The 19,467-nt window shown below is 44.0% G+C and overlaps 2 protein-coding genes across 6 annotated transcripts in view; both read left to right on the forward strand.

Annotated features, from left to right (window-relative positions):
* Window positions 1-6,996, forward strand: part of MARCHF8 (membrane associated ring-CH-type finger 8) — a 96,294-nt gene extending 89,298 nt beyond the window's left edge. For all 4 annotated transcript variants that reach the window (XM_032694172.1, XM_032694168.1, XM_032694169.1 and 1 more), the window contains one exon: window positions 2,059-6,996. In XM_032694172.1, the coding sequence (XP_032550063.1) occupies window positions 2,059-2,363 (305 nt within the window). In that variant the 3' untranslated portion in view covers window positions 2,364-6,996. The remainder of the gene's footprint in view (window positions 1-2,058) is intronic.
* An 8,436-nt stretch (window positions 6,997-15,432) lies between these two features.
* Window positions 15,433-19,467, forward strand: part of ALOX5 (arachidonate 5-lipoxygenase) — a 30,542-nt gene continuing 26,507 nt past the window's right edge. For both annotated transcript variants that reach the window (XR_004358373.1, XM_032695490.1), the window contains exon 1: window positions 15,433-15,644. Coding sequence is in view for 1 of the 2 variants with exons in the window: in XM_032695490.1 (XP_032551381.1) it covers window positions 15,495-15,644 (150 nt within the window). In the remaining variant the exon portion in view is untranslated. The remainder of the gene's footprint in view (window positions 15,645-19,467) is intronic.

Raw genomic sequence — 19,467 nt, forward strand, 5'->3', positions numbered from 1 at the left:
CTTTAAACTGGGCAAAACCAGAACAGTTTTTAAAAAGAGAAGAAGTAAGAGGAATCTAAATCCAAATCTTTGAGGTAAATCAACAGGGTTTTCTTTCTATTCAGTCATCTGTGAGGTGGGTTAGCACAAGTTTCCAATGAAAGCCATGTTAGACTGGAGAAATTTTTATGAGTGATAAAAACTTCTTCTGAAGCAGAAGAAATTCAGGTTAATTCTTAAGACTCCAGTTCACACAACTGAGAGGAGGTGCACTGCAGTTCCTGTAGTGGCTGCCACCCCATTGCATGGATGTCTTAACTTCTTGTATAGTAGGTTTTCTTTACCATGTCAGCAGTAAACTTACCAAACTGAAATGTGTTTACCTGGGTATGCTGGGGTGTGGATTTGAAGCTGCCACAGAACTGTTTCTCAAGGCAGCTGAGCTGTGCCTGAGGGTTGATACAGAAGGGATGGGTTACCTACCAAGGCTGGGAGCTGCTAGAAGGCAAACTGTCCTTGCTTACAGAGCACTGCATGCCAACTAGACATGGAGATGGAAAGTATTTTGCTGGTGATTGAACAGGGTCATCTGAGGAGGTAGCTGAGCATTAATAAACGTGCAGATCCATGGAGCTGTTACAGAGCAGAATCACTTGAAATTAAAAAGTTTTCCTCTCATTTCTCATTTTGACTGTAGTTTAATTCTTCATTACTTCAGTCAGGAAGCTGCTTTGAGTGAAACCTCTTAGTATCTGTTCATCCAACCCCATCTCTTTCATGTAAAGTGAAAATTATTGGCCTTTCATTGCAAGGTTTCCATATGGTAATGAAAAGGATAATATGCTTTCAAAGATATATCATCTCCAGGTTATTTTAATTAGTAAATATATTAGATGAACATGAATAGGAGGAATAGTGTGAATATTTAGAATATAGTGCCTTCTTTCCTCCCTTCATTTGGATTCTAAATCTGGGGAGTGCTGTACTGAGCAGTGTGTGTGGATTTATGTCCACACAGGGCCAAGCATATACTGTCACTGCCTACAGATGGCATCAGATCACCAGCAAATCAGAGGCTCAGGTATTAATCATGGGTGGGATTTCATCAGTAATAAGGCTGAAGTGCCCTTCGTATTTTGGGACTAAAATATTTTCATTCTTCCCACACTACCATGCATTTCCAAAACAACACTGGCCTGTATCTTGCTTAAAACTTTAAAGAGTTGGAAGGACATGATTTTACTTTCTGAAAAACCTGACAGTGGGTGATTCAGCATGGTTTCATATCCATCTTGTGACGGTGCTTATCTTTAAAGAGGAAAGAGACTGGATGAATACAGGACTTATGTAAGCAGAATATGTATAAAATGAATAAATAGTCTTTCATTTAAAAGTAGTTGATAGAAATGTCTAAAAGATCAAGATAGACAAATTTAGGAAAAGCAATGGTGGTAGTTTTTATGACAGAGGGTAAGCTTGGATGCTTCAGCATCTCCAACACTTTCAGTTTTGTATCAGAAGAGATGCTGTAGTTCAGATACAAGTTACTGGGTCTGATGCAGATAAAATTACCTGGTCTGCATAACAAACATGTCAAGCTATATGGTTACAATCGTTCCCTTATGTCTCCATGTACCATGTGATCACAGAGTGGAACAGACTTGTTGGGTCACTGAGTTGAGTCTCCTGCTATAAAGAGGAAACCATGCCATAGAATCCCTTTCATAATTTGATCCAGTTTTTGTTTAAAAACAGGTGTAAAAGGACCTAAATGTATTCCTGGTGGTTGCCTTGACTCTGTGATTGTGTTGCACAATTGCTGACACAGAAAAGGAATTGTTTTGTTTTTCGCTGGTGGGGAGAATAAATGTGATATGTGAAGTAGAAGTCTGTGTGTGTTTGACTTGAAAGGGGAATAACAAAAAAGCCCGAACAAGAAAAATGGCAACACAAGAATAGTTTGCATGACCCAAAGTCTGACAGTTTCATTACAGGACATTTTTGAGACATCCAGTGTAGTCCAACTAATATTGACTAGGCCCTGTTTTTAATTCTTTGTTTTTATTTTCTTTTTTCCAGGGATTCTAGAGTGGCCGTTTTGGACTAAACTGGTAGTTGTGGCCATTGGTTTCACTGGAGGACTTCTGTTCATGTATGTACAATGCAAAGTGTACGTACAGCTGTGGAAGAGACTTAAAGCTTATAACCGAGTAATATATGTACAAAACTGCCCAGAAACTAGCAAAAAGAATATTTTTGAAAAACCTGCACTAATGGAGCCAAACTTTGAAAGTAAAGAAATGTTTGGGGTTCACCATTCAGACACAAACTCTTCACATTACACCGAGCCAGAAGACTGTGCTGCAGAAATTCTTCATGTCTGATTGCTGGGTAGGAGGGGTGTTTCTGTATGTCCTTGAAGATTTGAATATCATTGTTTACTGCAAACTGCTCTACCTTTTTAAAATCAGCTAATAGCTGAGGGCTGGCGGATGAATTTTTTTACATTTGTTTTTTTGTTGGAATTTTTTAAAATCCCTTAGGCATATCTGTCAATGTCATCTTGGTTGCATACCTCTCAACATTTTGTGTCTTGTACTGGCCGATCAGAGAGTCACAGGATATTGGGTAGAATGAGCCTTGGGTTTGGTATCAAGCAAGCCGCTAGTGAGCTGGCATAAACTTCATGGAGTCTGTTACTTTAAAGATGACTGATTCTGGAGTATGTGTAGAGTGGGGTTGGTTGGTTGGTTTGTCTGTTCTTTATGCACGATGAAGGAGGTTGTCCCAGACACTGAGGGAAATGAGAGCGCTAGAGTCTAATCTACCACTAACACTGCCACTAACATTTTGTCGTAGGCAGCAGGTGTAAAATTTTGCTTTACATATTGTGATGAGACTTACAAAGCATATAGCACTTTTAAAAATCTTTATTTTGTAATATGTATGTCAAATGAGAATGAAACTTGAAAGAATGTGTCATTTTTGAAACATTTCTTTGTTCTTTACCCCATCTATTTTTCTGGAACATAAACCTCTTGCCTTATAAAAAAAAATTAAAAAAATTCCAGCCTGTGATTTCCAACACATGCCCACATTATCTTACTAAACATAACACTAAAAAACATTGCCTGTTTGGGTTTCCTTTGAGGAGCAATTTTCTTCAAAGGATATTGCACTTGTGACTTGTGTATGGGGAATAGTAGATGTGTACAGTGTTCATTTTCAATACATGATGGTTTCAGTGCTCTGTTTTGAGGACTGGTTTTGCTTTTTTTTCCCCCCCCCAACAGGTCAAACCATAAACACACCTGCACATATATACCTGGTTGACTTTCATTCCAAACCATTAGCAAAGGCTTTTTTGCTATATTGATAAAAATGTGAGCTGTTATGGAAAAAAGGAAGCTTTGTCAATACAGCTGAAACTGGTTTTGCTTCTTTAGTGTTGTGTCACGTGTGAACTACCCAAAAATTGGATGTTGTCAGAAGAGATGCTGAGATTAAAGTTTAGGAAGTAAATATCATATTAAGTGGATGAGTTTAAAAGTACCTGCCTGGTTTTAGTCCTGATGTGATGCACTATGTGATCAGAGAATAGTTTCGTCTGTGCTTTTGAATTTGAGACTGGCTTTTTAAGCAGTCAGCTTTCATGCAAGGAGAGGAACAGCTTTAAAATCTGTTTGCCTGGCTCTAGACAGAGGTGCCCAAAGCCTGAGGTATCTGCTGTTGATTCATTTGTCCAGTCTGCTTCACTGCACCACTGTCCAGCTCCAAGCCCTCATTTAACCAAAGTCTCAGTGTGACTGGAGCAGAAACGAAGCCCCGCGAAAAGTCAGCACACAAAGTCTCTGCATTTGAAAGCTGACCTTTCTGGCCTGAGCCCTATCTGAATCTCTGTAAAGTCAATGATAATAATCTGGTTGGTTTTAGTAGGAGTTGCCTGGACTTCTCAGGTAAAAGTTTTTGTTTACTTGTTGAGATACTGAACTAAATTCCGAGCTTGTTCAAGTTTCACTTAGTATTTTTCAAGTGCAACTTTGAGTACGTTCTTTTCATAGTCAAAGTAGTTATTTTAAGACTTCTTAAACAATAACAGTAAGATACCAGTGATTTTTTTTTTTTGCTTAAAATCTAATATTACTTTATTTCTGAATCAATATTTTAATGGAATGCAGAAGGGACTATGGTAAGAGAACACGTACCATTGATTTCTAAGAGCTGTTAGAGGGAAAGTGTTGTGTGTGCACATGTGCCTCTGTCACTTCAGGCTTGAAGCTTACTGTCTGTGATCTTGAACAACACAGTACCTTGTTCTTGAGATGTGTTAAAACATCCAGACCTCTGGGCAATCTTAGTAAAGCTGCACTGGCGTGGGTCTGTGTACTGTACTAGGTGTCAGGATGTCCCGTGCTTAAGTGATACAGGCAGACAAACCCTGCATACCCTGGTAGTATCAGGGCAGCAGTCTTCATGACCATACACATGTAAAGTTTGTTGCCTGTGCCTGCCATAATTTAAAGTGCAATTACTCAGGCCCTTTCCTGAACTCTGCTGTGGGTGATCCTCTTCTGTTATGGGAACCCAGATAATACACTGTCTTGTTCTGTTTTCTATTTTGTTCTGTGAAAGATTCACTAAATAAACTCAGGTGGGTTAAATATCAGGTCTTGCACACCTTCATCAAGTTCTTCTGAAATGCCCAAGTGCACAAGGCTTACCAGTCTGTGAGACACTCACGTTACAGCTGCAAGATGCACGGAATCAGCTGCCAACCGCTGCTCAGCGCATCTCGTCCGATCTGTGACCAGTAGGTGAAATGAAGATGGACAAGTTCCGGTATGAAACCTGGTTGTTCTCCAGCTCACATCCGAGGGGCGCTGGTGTGAGAGTGATGTTCTGACAAGTGCTGATATCAGACTGTAACTCGCTGGTCCTGTTGCTGTCACTGTCATAGATGATTTTTGGTGAAACGTTGTGAAATCTCATTCGGTGTTTTGGAAGCTCCATGTGGAACATGCCAGGTAGTGTTCAGTGTATTCAGGGTACTGAAGATTTTTGCTGTGCCCCTGAGTATGTTAACTTGGAATGAAAAATCATCTCCGGCAAAATCATCTAGGGAAAAATATTTGCGAATGAAAGTGTTTTAGCCAGTTTTAGCCAGCTGCTAACCATTCCCTCTCCCAGCAGGTCTTTTCTGAGTGAAAATTAAGGCCTAATATTTAAACTCTTTATATTGCTTAGGAATGCTCATACCAGGAAAGGCTGCAGAAGAGATCCATCTCTCAGGGGGGTTCGTTTATGCCGTTCATATTTCTTATGCTGATTCTTGCTTGGTGTTAATGGTGGGCTTCTGAAGCTGCAGTTCTCTGCTTCTGCATGGTGCCATCAAATGTTTGAGAAGGCTGAATGGTGCTTTTTTCTTCTTTCTCCTCAAGAAGATACTGTTGACTTTTTTTCAGCTTCCAGCTGTGAGGCACTGATGCTAGCCCAGGTGAGCGCTGTCCTTCCTGCCCAGGTGTCAGTAAGGGGAACAACCAACCCCTGTCAGATCAGGCTTTCCAGTACTTCCTTCTGGTAGCTTTTGAAATGACTGAAATAGAAGTCTGGTCCTTGCACCTTGGCCAAAGTTCACGTGGGTTACCTTGGGACTTTTCTGAGCCCAGAATTTAAGTAGAAGGGAAAACAGGCTGAATACCATCTACCACAATCCCTTCCCTAGATTGCCAGAGCCTTTGGTGATATGTCCAGTGCCCTAGACATCTGACCAGACTCCCATTCTATTGGTGTAACTCCTATCCAAAAAAGCACCATCTGGGCTGAGTAAATTTCCCACTGTGTCACATTTCATCCATCTGCCAGGTTATGAACATGCATTATGTTAGAAATATAGATGTGTGCTGCAGAAGGTTGATCCCATTTAAGAGATCATGAGATGTTAAAATCCTATGAATTCTCAGGACTTTCTTCAACTGTAAGCCTGTATTTAGAGAGCGGTTGTTTAAAATGTTGCCATGTTCTGAAAAGATGGCCAGACCTGGGGATGACTTCCTCTGGTTAAACATCATTGAGATTGGCTTTGCTTCAGCAGGAGGCATTCAGTAAAGGTTGAACGAGGCTGCAAGGGGTTAGAGAAACACTGAGTGTCTATGCTGTACCTGGGAAATCCTAAGAAACAATAGAATTCTCTGTCCAAGCCCACCTCTGCCAACCCCCTGTACTGATCAGAACAGTACCACTTGGGGTGCTGTAAGGAGGGAGCTGCTTGGTGTGCCACTCATCAGAAACCTCTGAAGTGGTGCATGGATGTGGCCATGCACAGGAGCTGGTTGCTTCTGCCCTGTGGGAGGCACGGTAAATATCTATTGCAAAGTGGGACCCAGGTCCAGATTTCTTCTGAAGCTGAAGTATGTTAAGATACAGATTTCTGGTGTAATTGGCTGTGGAGATTGTGGCCAGTAATGACAAGGAGGTCGGTGACCCTGGGTTGGGTTCCTCTCAAATATGGGTGAAACTGGGCAAATAAAAAAGCAAGGATATTACTGGCTGGATTTCCATAGCATTATATTAGATATGCAAATAAAACTTCTAAGCAGGACCTTTTATTTTGTGATTATTTTTTAGTTTTGAGATATTGCAGTGTCTGTATGTTCCAATGAAGTACTGAAAGCACTTGTATTTGTATAGAAGATAACTGTTTTAAAGTTGCAGCTGATCTTGTATTTAGGTAAAACATTTGTAGATAGGTAATTGTATAATGTTGAACAACTTTACACTGGCATGTGTTGTATAGTTTATACAAGACACTTCACACTTCTGCAGAATTTTTTAGTTAGTAGATTTCTAGTAACTTAAATGTATAGTTTTGTACCCTTTCATGTATGTTTGTTTTCTCAGTATTGCCACTTGCAGAGTTATTTTTAGTTTCTTAAACTGTAACTGGTTATTGGTGTGTGATACACAGGGTTATTGACTGCAGCAATAAAGTGTTTCTATAAAAAACAGAACAAAACAAAACCATTATAGTATCCATTTTGTTTGAAAAAGCATATAGAGAAAAATTGAGCTCTGCAGTAGTAGATAATCAAAGTGAGTTCTTTCACTGGAGTAAACATGGAACTTAGTGACTCTTCAGTGTAGCAGACCAACACAGACTAACATGCCATGAAAACTTGATGTTAAATGATTCATAATGATAAAGGCATAGTAACCATAAGAATAATTGGGCAACTCCTTCAATGCAGGTGCTTTGGCCTCAAATGCAGGAATCATGGGGAGAATTTTCTGGCTTCTGCCATGAAGGAGGTGAGGAGAGAAGATTGGCGTGGGCCTTAAAGTATAGACCTTCTGGAATCAACACTGAGTGATGCTACAAATGCTTCATGTCTGAAAAGAAGAAGAAAAATAGTTTTGTATACAGAACAGGAAATCCTCAGCAGTTTCTCTAGAATACATTTCTACCCCCAGTAGGTCGAGGAAACTGCTGTCTGCACTGCTGTGAGAGAGCTCATAACAAAGGCATACATGCCAAAGAGCAAAGAAGATCTGGAGCATTGTGTCTGTAACAGACACAAGGGGGCTCAAAGAAAAGCTTTTCATTTCTGTTTCTTTTTAACTAATAATTAGTTTTTCATTTTCTTTTAGGTAACAAAGGAAATCTTAAATCTGCAACCCTAGAGAGGTGTCTCCTATGCAAAACAAAAGTCTCTGTCCTATATTCCCTTGGTAAAAGAAGTCTGGCTCTAGTAAATGAAGCAACTTATAAAAAGTTTGGAACCCAACAAGACCTCTATACAAAAATACCTTTCTGGAGAGATGGCAGGATAATTTTCAGGGCCTACTGTTTGACTGGCAGTCTCTGAGATTAAAAGCTGATAAATGGTTTAAGGAACAGAGCCTGTAAAACCGTCTGGCAACTGGTTAAAAAATGTTCCTTGTCTTGGGTTCAGGTATCTCAAGTTAATTATAAAATAACTTATTTCCTCTTGCAAACCTTATTTCATCTGAAAGAGCATTGCTGTCACTGTGTGAAGTGTGTCCCTCTGAGGCAGAGCAGAGCGTTGGCTCAGCAGCACATGGCATGGCTGCAGCTCCAGGAACAGGATTTTTCCGCTGGTGCCCAGGAACGAACTGTCTGGTGAGTAGTTACTGGTATCTGGCTGGCAGGACCAGCATGACTGGCCTCTCAGAGCAGGACAGAAGGAGGTAGTTGGGAATCAGAAAGGCAGCAGCTGGGAAGATCCATGAGCACCCTGTGGAGGCTATGGAGGTGTCAAAAGATGCAACTGCAGCTGCTGTATCTGAAAACCAAGCCCTCTCTCAAGAGCCGTGCTTGTGCCTGCACTGCTGCTCAGCCTCCTGCACTGCTGCAGGGACTGTTCATCCTCCTCCAGTTCCATTTCCACAGCCACCCTATCGAGCCCTCTCCTGTTACCCACTCCTCCATTTCAGATTTCAGTGTCCTCAGCCTGTTTACCCATATCATGGTGTGCTTGTCCTTTTCCTTTCAGTCTACTCATGCAACCCAAATTTCCTTCCTCTTCCCCTTCCTCAGTCTTTCAACTTGCCTCTGGACAAGAGGGTTGTGCTAGGATGAAGCAATCGTGGAATGACCATGGAAGCACCCAAAAGTGACACTGTCCAAATTAAGGGTGAATGTCCACCTGTGATCCCGTTTTTCCTGTAAATCCTCTAGGCTCTGGTCTCTGATGTATGGGATGCTCTCTGACATGTTGGCATTGTATTGTGTTACCACAATACAGACAGAAGAGGATGTTTTTTCACAGTCTTGAGATGGATGTATGATGTGAGAAAATCAGGCAAGAATATCTCATTATAGAAAAAGATCTTGGCTAAAGGGAGAGAGGAGGCAGGGGAGGTGTTTTTTAAAACAAACAAACAAACCCAAAGCAAAACAAACAAAAAAAACCAAAACAAAACCCCAGAAATCATAAGAGCCCTGGACAAAAGAAATGGGAGCAAGTTCAGTGCATTACACAATACTCCTTTAAAGTGTACTCTAGGAAAAAGTGTCAGAGGAACTGAAATCTGAAAATAGAGAGTAGACCTTGCTTGAAAGTGAGGGAGATAAATGAAGTTGTCTCAAAGGCTTTAACATCAGAGGAGGGTTTGAAATAACTGAATAAAACACCAGAAGGCTGCACAGAGCAGAGGAGGTGGAGATCACCACTCGGGGTGTGCTCATTAAATCCTGAAGCTTCACAGAACCAGGCTTGCAATTCCTAACATTTTAAGACTTCACTAAAATTAACCTCCCAGTTATTTTTGCTGGGAGTGCCTTGCTGTGCTGATTTGTTCTGATACTGTCTCAAAGGCCACCTGCAAACAAGCAGCCAAGCAGCTTAGGAGAATTCATCACTATTAGAGCCATAGGGTCTGATGCTGGGACAGCAGCTTCCTTTGTCACAGGAAAACAGTTATCCTTGTGGTTGGGAGAGAATAGGAAATGTGTCAGGCTGATGACTTGATCCCAGCTGAGAGAACACAGCTGTCTTGGAGAGTGTATGTAGTACTTCATATCTGCTTTACCCGAAGCATCCCAACATGACTCACCAAGTACCATTGTTCCCTTCCTGTGGATAAACCCAGGTCTCCAAAGCCTGGCTTGCCACTTATCTTGCTCTCGTGTTTACCTTCTTGCTTTTCAAAGTGCTGTGTTAAAAGAGAAATGATTCTGATAATGGGATTAGCTAAACCAGTGTTTCTCATGCCAGCAAGATGATGGTTTATTTTAAGGACCATATTACATTCTTGGTCACATGTAAGCAGTTGATACACACCAGAGAAATCAGATGTAAATTAAACTATTCCATTGAGCAAACTAAGCTGTGGTAGAAGTTAGAGGTATTATTTCAGGGATGAATTTGGACCTGCCTGATGTTGCACAAGCCTCTGTCAGGACTCTCCCTTTGCTGCTGGGGTTTAGGCCTTCTGCAGCAATCTTCAGTCTCCCACTGCTATTCTAGTTTTGCAGTTGTCAAATGTGTGCAGAACCAAATGATACCAAAAGAGTAGCCACTAATGCAGCTGTATTCCTTGTGCTTGCCTTGTTTGTGGCTTACATGTCCCATGTCTTTACTCTCCCCTCCTCTCTAGCAGCCTCCCAGCGATGATTTGGGGAGGGGAAGCCTGAAAGCACGCTGCTTTCTCTTTATTTCCCTCCTCCCCTTAAGTGCCAGAGTAGCAGTGCTACACCTCCGGAGGCAGTGAGAGGATCTGCACATTTAGGGGGAAGTGATGAGGTCAGGCAATCCCGGATCCCATAGTCCTCAGGGCTGAGGAAGATGTCCTAACATCACATTAAATGGGATGACGGATCCCAGGAACACCACCTCAAAAAGAGGGGATAGAGAGACTCTCAGCCCCTTGTGATCTGGATGGTCCCTTGAACAAAAGGTATAAAGATACTGTAGTGTTTATATAACCCTGTGAAACCCTGTGAGAGATTCAGTTGGTGTCAGAATTGCCGCTGCCTGGATGGCAGAGCAAGGACGCTCTGTGCTGAGCTTTGCAGTTCTAAAGTACATTTCTGGACACTGAGATGGGACAGAGGCAATTCTATGAACATTGAGGGGTTTTTGTCCCCGTTCTGGTGGAGCAATATGCAATTAGCCCCATATGTTCTCAGCTATTACTCCATGCCCCTTCCAATGTAGATTGGAAATTTCTGTAGGCTCTGCTGCTCCTCTCTGTAATTTGTTAATTACCATGTTGTATCATTCCTCCCTGCTCCCATATTAGCGTATTTCAGGAGGGCCATCTGCCCACCTAAAATGCCTGTAGCCTCAGGAGGGCTGTAAGATATGTGACATCTTCACAAAACAACCTTGTTTTTCACTGGCATTGCACAAAGATAAAAAAACAGCTGGCTATTGCTGTGAGTTTCCAATCTGAGGGATGCTCAGGTGAAGGGGAGTTGTGAGTAACAAGCAGCAAAATCCACGGCAGAGTAGGTGTTGCCCCTGGCAGAGAGCTGTCCTAGCCCTCCCCCCCCCCCAACACTCGGCCAGATCAGGAATAGCAGCTGCTCATGTTTTAAGAGCCCGGTTTCCTAGCTCGCTCCCTGCGAGTGCACAGATCCTACCACTGCCTAGTGGAACCATCTTCACGAGAGGAGCGAGGTGGGTGAGATGCACGGGGGCTGGAGTGCACAGTGTGATGTAGGAACGGTTCCTGCCTCCCCAGGAAAGGGACCTGGGGAGGAGTAAGCCGGGGTTGGGTGCCGGTCCCGGCCCGATGACGGGCGGGGCTGTCGGGTCGTGCGAGCGGGTGCCCGGAGCCGGCGCTGCCGCTGTGCAGCCGCACACACGGGCACTGCCCGGGCCGCCGCAGGGACCGAGGGCCATCACAGAGCGATTGCTCTGACGCCTTCGCCTCTGCTCACGCTGGCAGAGCAGGTGCTACCGCCCCCCAGCAACAGCAGCCCCAGCTCAAAACAGTAAAAATGTACCTATTTTTATTCTATTCTCGCACTGGCAAAGGCGGTAACTTTGCACTCTACCTCTAAGATCACCCCCGTCCCCATGGCAGAGCCGCGCAGCCACGCCCGCGTTCCCTGTTTCTGGATGTTTTCCTCCCGCGCTGCGGGACCGGGGTGTCCTGGCACGGCACTCACAGACCCTCTGCAGGCTCCGGCGCGACGGGGTTTTGAGCTGGCCGAGGGTAAGAGGGAACTGCAGCTACCGGGTCAGTCCCGCGCTGGCCCGAAGCCCCCAGGGGTGACATTGGTGACCGAGCCCGTGGCCCATGCCCAGGCTCGTGTCCTCAGTGTCCGGAGCGGGGGTATGGGCTGGAACCTTGGCTAGGAAGACCCCTGGGTTCTGTACCCTCACCAAGGGGCTCCATAGTATGCTTTAAAATGCACCAACTGGAAGAACAGCCAGAAGTGGTGAGGATGGTCACAGGCCTGAAGTGGGTTGGTAGTGTCAAAAAGGAAGCTGGAAACCCGGGGTCAGGATCCGCCTTGGCTCGAGCAGTTCAAGCGCCCCCTCTCCGTCCCTTGGAGATGTGATATGTGCAGGGTGCAGCACGATCTTCTCCCTGCATCTCAGCCACTGTGCCAAGAGGGATCCAGGGTGATGTTGGGAGAGTAGGGGAAGCCCTGCAGCGCAAGCCTGTGTCTGATCCCATAGACTAATCTCTAGGACACATGCCTCAGATCCAGCTATGGGATCCAACTGCCATTTCCAAGAGTGGTTTCCTTGTTGGACATCAATCAGCCATCAGATATAACAAGGAAGAGAACAGTGCCGGAGTCTCATAGAGTGTGGGTATCCTCAGTGGTGAAGTAATGTACTCTCTGGATAAAATGGTTGAGTTTGGTTTTTGCATATCCTGTCATTTCGTCTGACAGGATTTTCATGAAGCATTAGAAATTGTACCAAAAGTAAATGTCAATGAACTTTTGAAGGTGGACCTCATGGTAAAAGCAAGAGGTGCTAAAAGACTAAAAAGAGACATAGCTGTGAAAAGGCTGGTGAGAGGTAACAAATGAATTCCTACAAATTTCATGTACAGGACTGAGTTCGTCTAGTATTTTTTAATGAGTTTGTAAGAGGAGTTATAACACTATAGGGAGACTCCCAGTCATATCTTTGTACAGAAGAGACCCAAACTGCATGAAAACAGAACTCACGACTCAGGGAAATGGAACTGGGTTCAAATGCTGCAACAGAGCTGAAATGAAACATGGAAACCCACCTATGAAGTTTGAACACCACGTTGCTCCATATTTGCAGTGAAAATGAAGGTGCCCAGAAGGTAGATCTTGTGTCTGATAAATCTGTTCCTGAAGCACTTGGCATGTTAAAAGGGTTTCAGACATATCTTTCAATGAAGGCTGTGAACCTAAATTTAGGAATTTTAGGGCTGACAGTACTTGTGCAAAAATGAAACTGATGTGAGAGTTTTTTGAAATCTTATGTAAAGGAAAGATGAAAACGAGGAAGCTCTTAATGAGTTTATGGTGCACTTGTATGTGGTAACATTGTCCATGGGAAGGATTGCAGTTCAGCAGCAAGGATCCCTTGCTTAAAATCTCAGGAGAAGTCAGATATCTGGGATATCTGCAGGATTCTGCAGCTACCTCAGGTGTGCCATGTGACAGTTGGCAATTTTGCACTTCTAGGTGTTCTTTAAAAAGTATCAGTAGACTAGAAATTAATGCTGAGTAGTTTTGACTTTTTTCTATGTCTATATGTAAATGCATGTCCTGAATGTGGGAGAGCCTTGAAATCTAAGTCACAATATAGCAAATGGTTGAGTTTCTACTTGACCAGAAAAGATGTAGGAGACCTTCTCTGACCTGTCTGGGTGAGCATAGCCAGTATGACTGTGCTTCTGTGAAAGAACAGGATCCTTTCAAGAGCAGCACAGGCTGTCCCCATTGCTGCATAGCCACTACATGTAAGTAACTTACAACATAAGTAAGACAGGCCACAGCACATCTTGGGTAGCTGCAGTTTTAGAAGCTGAAGCAAAGAATCCATAAGCATATTTTGCAATGTTGCTTAGCAGTCCAAGACACAACAGCCATGCTCGTGAGGCACAAAGCACTTTGCAGCTGGATTTGCCAGAACACAAGTGGGCACCCGCAGCAATAACTTCCAACTGTTGTTATTGCTTGCTTCCTCTGTATTTGAAGGTTGGTGGCTCATAATGCCCACATAGTCTCCCCTCTGGGCAGAGGGCCTCATACTGAAAGTGCTAACAAAGTATGATTTGACTAGTTACTCTCATACACTAATTAATCCAGCACAGCACCTCAGGTCTAAAAATACAACGAGTAAGGCGCTTCTGAGGTGGTTTTAATTTAGGATGTTCTGCATATCTATCACTAGAAATTCACAAAAGCCCAGAGACCAGCTAGGCAAAGTGCCTGACAGCAAGGAAATGAGGAGCTTGGTTTGATCACAGAGCAATGGTGGAAGGACACCGCGATCTGCAAAAGCCCCAGCCTGGCTCCTCTTAGCACGGTATCATGCAGCTGCTGCTGGCAGCAGCATGAAGGAAGGTTATCAATGAGGTAACAGGGGTGACAGCATGTGATATTTGTTTACTTGATGAAAATACAAGACAACAGTATTAGTAGTCTTGGAGTCGAAGTGCCAAGTGTGCAGTGTTACTGCTATGGGTTTATTTCTCTGGGGTGAGTTGGAGTTTGGAAGAAGCAGAGATAGCTCTTCTGTTCCTAATGACAGTATCTTAATTATAGCAGGTGCTTGGTGTATTCAGGGTAGGACTGTGAAATTGTGGGATTTTTAGAGGGCTGTGTGCAAATGGAGAGTGTATGTTGTGTATGGTTGCGTATGTACAGTTTTGATGTGTAGATATGCTGGCAGTGGGGTGTTCATACAGTAGTGCAAAGACAACAGGGTGTTTGAGAAGCTTAGAGGAATACAGAAAATAAAGCATTGGAACATATGGATGTCTAGCCCTAAGGAAAGGGTTAGTTGTACACAGATTTGCAGATTTAGTGTATATAATGGGGGTGCAGTATGGTGTGAGTCACCATCCCATCAAAAAAAATGTGGATATGGCACTTACAGACATGGTGAACTTTGGATGATGAATAGAGTGGGATGTATACAGTGTGCTTATGGGGGTAATCTGCGTAGTGTGTTGGGTCAGTGTAGTATGTGTGTAAGAAGCACGTAGAAGAGAAGGTATGCCTGCAAACTGGGGTGGTTCAGAGGTGAGATTACAGAGTGCAGAGCAGTTTGAGATGAAATGCTGTACGTGTAGAGGTGGTGAGGCACACTGAGCTGTGCGAAGGTGAGCTGTGCGGGACTGCACACAGCTGTGCCTGGCAGGAGCAGGACTGCTGTGCGCAGGACTGCTGTGCTGAGCACTGTGCTGCAGAGCTATGGACGCTGTGTTGGATTGTGCAACTGTGGAAGGTTTTTAAAAGTACAGCTTGGAGAGCTGTGTAAAGCCTGTTGGTGTGGAGCTGGTGCACAGTGGGAGGACAAGTGCACTGAGAGGGCTGAGTGCAAGGTGAGAGGCAGGGCTGGAGTGCACGATACGGGGCAGCTGTACCAGCATTGGGGCACAGTGCAGGGTGCGGGGCAGCTATGCCGGGACAGGGGTACAGTGCAGCAGCACAGGCTGCCCGGGAGTGCCGGGGCGGACTGCCGGGAGGGCTCTACAGGGATGGGGAGGGGTGCCGGGAGGGCTGAGCAGAGACGGGGAGGTGTACCAGGAGAGCTATGCAGGGACGGGGAGGTGCGATGGGGGTGCCGGGAGGGCTGTGCAGGACGGGGAGGTGTGATGGGGGTGCCGGGAGGGCTGTGCAGGACGGGGAGGTGTGATGGGGGTGCCGGGAGGGCTGTGCAGGACGGGGAGGTGTGCCGGTCGCTGGGGAAGGGGCGGGCAGCCCGAGCCGCGCCGTGCGGTGGCGGAGGAGGCGGCGGCGCTGGGCAGGGTCGGGGCTCAGGCAGGAGCGCGGCTCAGCAGCGCCGGTCGGGTCGGTGGGGCCCTGCAGAGCCGGGGGGACCATGCTGTCCTACACGGTCACGGTGGCCACGGGCAGCCAGTGGTTCGCGGGCACGGACGACTACGTGTACCTGACCCTGCAGGGCACGTCGGGCTGCAGCGAGAGGCACCTCCTGGACAAGCCCTTCTACAACGACTTCGAGCGCGGCGCGGTGAGTCCCGCCCGACCCGCGGCTGCCCCGGGGGCTGCCCCGCGGACGAGACAACGCGTTTGTCCCCCCGAGGTGCCTCGGGCCGGAGCCGAGCAAGGCTGGGCTTTCTTTAAACTCTTGTCCGCGTGTGCCGGTGCTCTGAAGTGGGACACAAGGACTGAGATGCCTGCTGACGTTCCCGGCCGCCCGTCATCCTCATCCCTGCCCTAGGTGGTAGCCCTGGCTGTGGTCATTCAGTCGTAGGGAAAGAAACGGCCCTTTGGTCCTTGCTTACAATGGGCTTTCAGATCTCCTCGTACTTTCTTTACAAATACTTAAAAAAATGTGGGTGCTTCCTCTTGATAGGTGTTTAGAATCTAGTAGTCAGAACCCTACTACCTCCAAGAATTTAAAGAGGTAAGAACTTCCAGAGGGAGTTACAATGCCTGCGAAGGGAAATGTGTAGGGCAACTTCAGTGAAAGTTGAAAACCAGCTTGAATGTGTAAATGTGAGAATGAAATTGTGACTGGGCTATCAGCTATGCTCTTCTTCCTAACCTAGATTTCTGATATGTGTTGTGCCCTGTCCTCTCTGTGGTCTTATCACAGTATTAGGACTATCCATATGTAATTGCTTATGCTGTAAGCACTGGTTTAGAGTGGCATTTATTTGCCTATTGTCCACTGTGAAAATAACAGACTCAAGCCTTTTTTCCCCCCTCCCAAAATGTGTATTTCATTTGGAAACCTAATTCACAGTTTCCAGAAGATCTGGTGACATTTAAGCAACTTTGAAAGTTTTAAAGAAGTATTCATAAGACCTACCTCTGCATGTGCAAGTGAGTCTTAGCTGTCGTGGTGCTGCTTTGCTTTAGGTATGTTTTTTTCAACCATGGAGTTCACAGCCTAAGTTAAGTACCTGCTCTCTTCTGTGTTAGATATTGCAGATATGGTTACCAGAATTTTGAGTAGGTGTTGATGGCATGTAGTATCTATGGTCCCTAGATATTTACCAACTACTGCTATTAAAGTTAATTTTCTTTCATGATAAACATTCATTAGTTTAGACCCTTGTTACCTGAATCTCCCATGTGGACATCCAGTCGTTCTTTCTCTCTTATCTGGTGAATAGTCATATACTTTAAGCAAAGCTGAACAACATTAGTAAGAGAGGTTGAAGGAGACCTCAGACTGTCCTGCAAACATAGGGTTAGTGTGCTCTCCCAAGAGGGCTGAGCCCTGTCTGGCTGAGGAGACAACCACCAGGGTTTCAGTTTGCTCTTATTCCTGGGCTACAAAAGAGGGTTTCGCTGTCTTTGAGACATGGCTGTGATGGAGAGCCTGGTGTACTCTGAACATCTGACTGGACTAGGAGATGACATGATGTGAGTATTCAGTATATGTCTGTCCATCAGCAGTTCTTGAGCTGCAGTGGGACCAGGTCCAGTAGGAGCAGAGGTACATCCTGCTGGGAGAGGGAGCAATGAACAGAGGTTTGGGGGTCTTAGTAGCAGCAAATATGCAGTTGGTTTTTTCAGCACCTATTTTCTGTGGACAATGAGAATAACTCTGCGTTCCATAAAGTGTCTGGCTCATGGAACACTTGCAGTACGATGTGCTAAGTTTTGAGTTTGAAGATGTTTTCTTGGGGAGCGCAATGTGTTTCTCCAGGCACCTGTTCAGGTTACATTGTGCGTAGAACACTGTGAGTCTTACTAATATGTTGTACAAGAAAAAAAGGAAAGAAAAGAAAAATACCAATACAGAACCAAAAAAAACCAACCAACCAAAACCAAAACAACCAACCAACCAAACAAACCCACCCCCCCAAAAAAAAACCCCAAAATCACACAAAAAAATTCCAAACCCAAAAAAAACCCCAGAACAACCAAAAAACAAACAAGCAAAAACCTGAAGCAGGCCAGAAGACTTTGAGGTTTGTTGGTTTGCAAAACGTAGCCACTGTTTTCACAGTTCCGCCTTTAGAGCTTCTTTCAACAACATATCTATAATTTTCTCTTCTACCAAGAGATTCAATTGTTAATACATTTGCAAAAACAAATGCACTTTTTAGCACATGACCTGAATTGTGCTGTATTATTTTGTAAGGCTTTGTCTGCTTTCCAAGTTTTTTTCTAAACATGGGGCCAGGGTCTATAGTTCCATTGTCCTGGTAATGTCTTCATTTGAATTATTGCAAATTGTGTATATTACTAGATATGATGAGGGTGGGCTTGGGTCGGTTCTGAGTAGGAGATTTGCATGCCAAATGTTGATTGAGGGAAAAGTATGTGGAAAAACCTGAAGGGATTTGCACGAGATTAGCTCAGTTGTAGTTTTTGTCTGACTTACTTCAAGTACTGGACGCAGTTGAAAGTCATGGCTGTTTTTCTTTACTCTGTCTTTTAAGTAAATTTCTTTGGTGATGAGTAATTTCAAAGCAAGTGTTATGGTGTTGCTCAGTTCTCTCCTTTCTTCCTGTTCCCTCTTCATCTGCTTTTTGCTTTCGTTGAAAGAAATACACTCACAAGTATTTCCAGAAGAGAAATGCAGTTCCTTCCACTTTAAAGTTTTTGCTTATAGAAAGAGGGGATGTCTGTGCCGTCCTTTTTCCAATATAATGGTAGTCAGTAGGAATTTCTCTTCAAAAGGAGAATTTAGGTTTTGTATGAGATTAAATTGCTTGAACAGGATGCTACAGGAGGTTAGACAGGCTGATAGTCTTCATAGTCTTAATTAATTCTGTTCTCTCACTCTGAATTCAAACTGTATAAAAACTCGTAGCATCTCTGGCTCACTGTGCAGTCATCTTGGTGTTTTAACAAGAAACCTCGTACAACAAATGTCATAGAAACCTTGAGCAACCAACTGTCAGTTCTTACCTGGACTTTGTATGCTGTCTCTAACCTGACACACCTTTGCTGCATTAGCAAAATTGTCATCTCAGGTGAGCCTGTGGCATTGCTGGCTTGGAGGAGTGGAAGCTGTGTGAGATACCAGGAGGGAGCCCTGCCTTTCAGAAGTGCCATTAAAATTGAAATTGTGTTGGTCATAAAAAGACTAAAAACCTTCAGGAGCATTTAGGTTAATTGCATGTCCTTTTTACATTACATCAACAGTAACTATTTCAAGGCCCTTGTAATATTGGCAAGTAGATTGTTATCAGAGGAATGAGTTTCTTCTGAAGATTGGCTGTCAGTGAGACATTTCCATCAACTCTTTGGATTTGATTCCCATTGCTCTTTAATTTAAATCTTACGTGTACGTACGTATAGGTATGACATTATAAGAAATCTAGAAATATATATCTGTAAATGTGGCTTTTAAAAAATGAAATCTTTAGCTGAACGTTTAAAGGACATGAATTTAAAAAAATGAAAGATATCTTGGGCAACAAGGAGTTAACGAGAAAATAAGACTAACTTCAGACTTTCTGTGCCATACTAATCACCTGGCAGCAATGGGGTTTTGTATGGATTTGAGCTAAAAATACTGCAGTATATTTTCCCTAATCAGACACTGGTTTTGATCACCTTATTCTTCCTCTTTACATAATTAGCCCTAGAATTGGAAATGAGTGAGAAGATGGAGCATAAAAATCTCAAGTAGCTGAATAAAAAGCAAATCTCATTCAGATGCAGTTTATCACTTGCTTCTGTATGTTATTGCATTAGTCTTTAGATGTTTGAATTCCCTTTATAATGATGAACACAAATGGGTGATAATTCACATATATTTGTGGATTTGTTTGGGCTGTGTCTCTGCAAGGCTTCCAGCTTCTGACTGCCAAATGCAACAAGAGCATGATAAAATGGAAGGAGAAAATTCATTTTTTGTTGTAATT

This window comes from Chiroxiphia lanceolata, chromosome 8, assembly GCF_009829145.1.
Source record: "Chiroxiphia lanceolata isolate bChiLan1 chromosome 8, bChiLan1.pri, whole genome shotgun sequence".
Taxonomy (NCBI): Eukaryota; Metazoa; Chordata; class Aves; order Passeriformes; family Pipridae; genus Chiroxiphia; species Chiroxiphia lanceolata.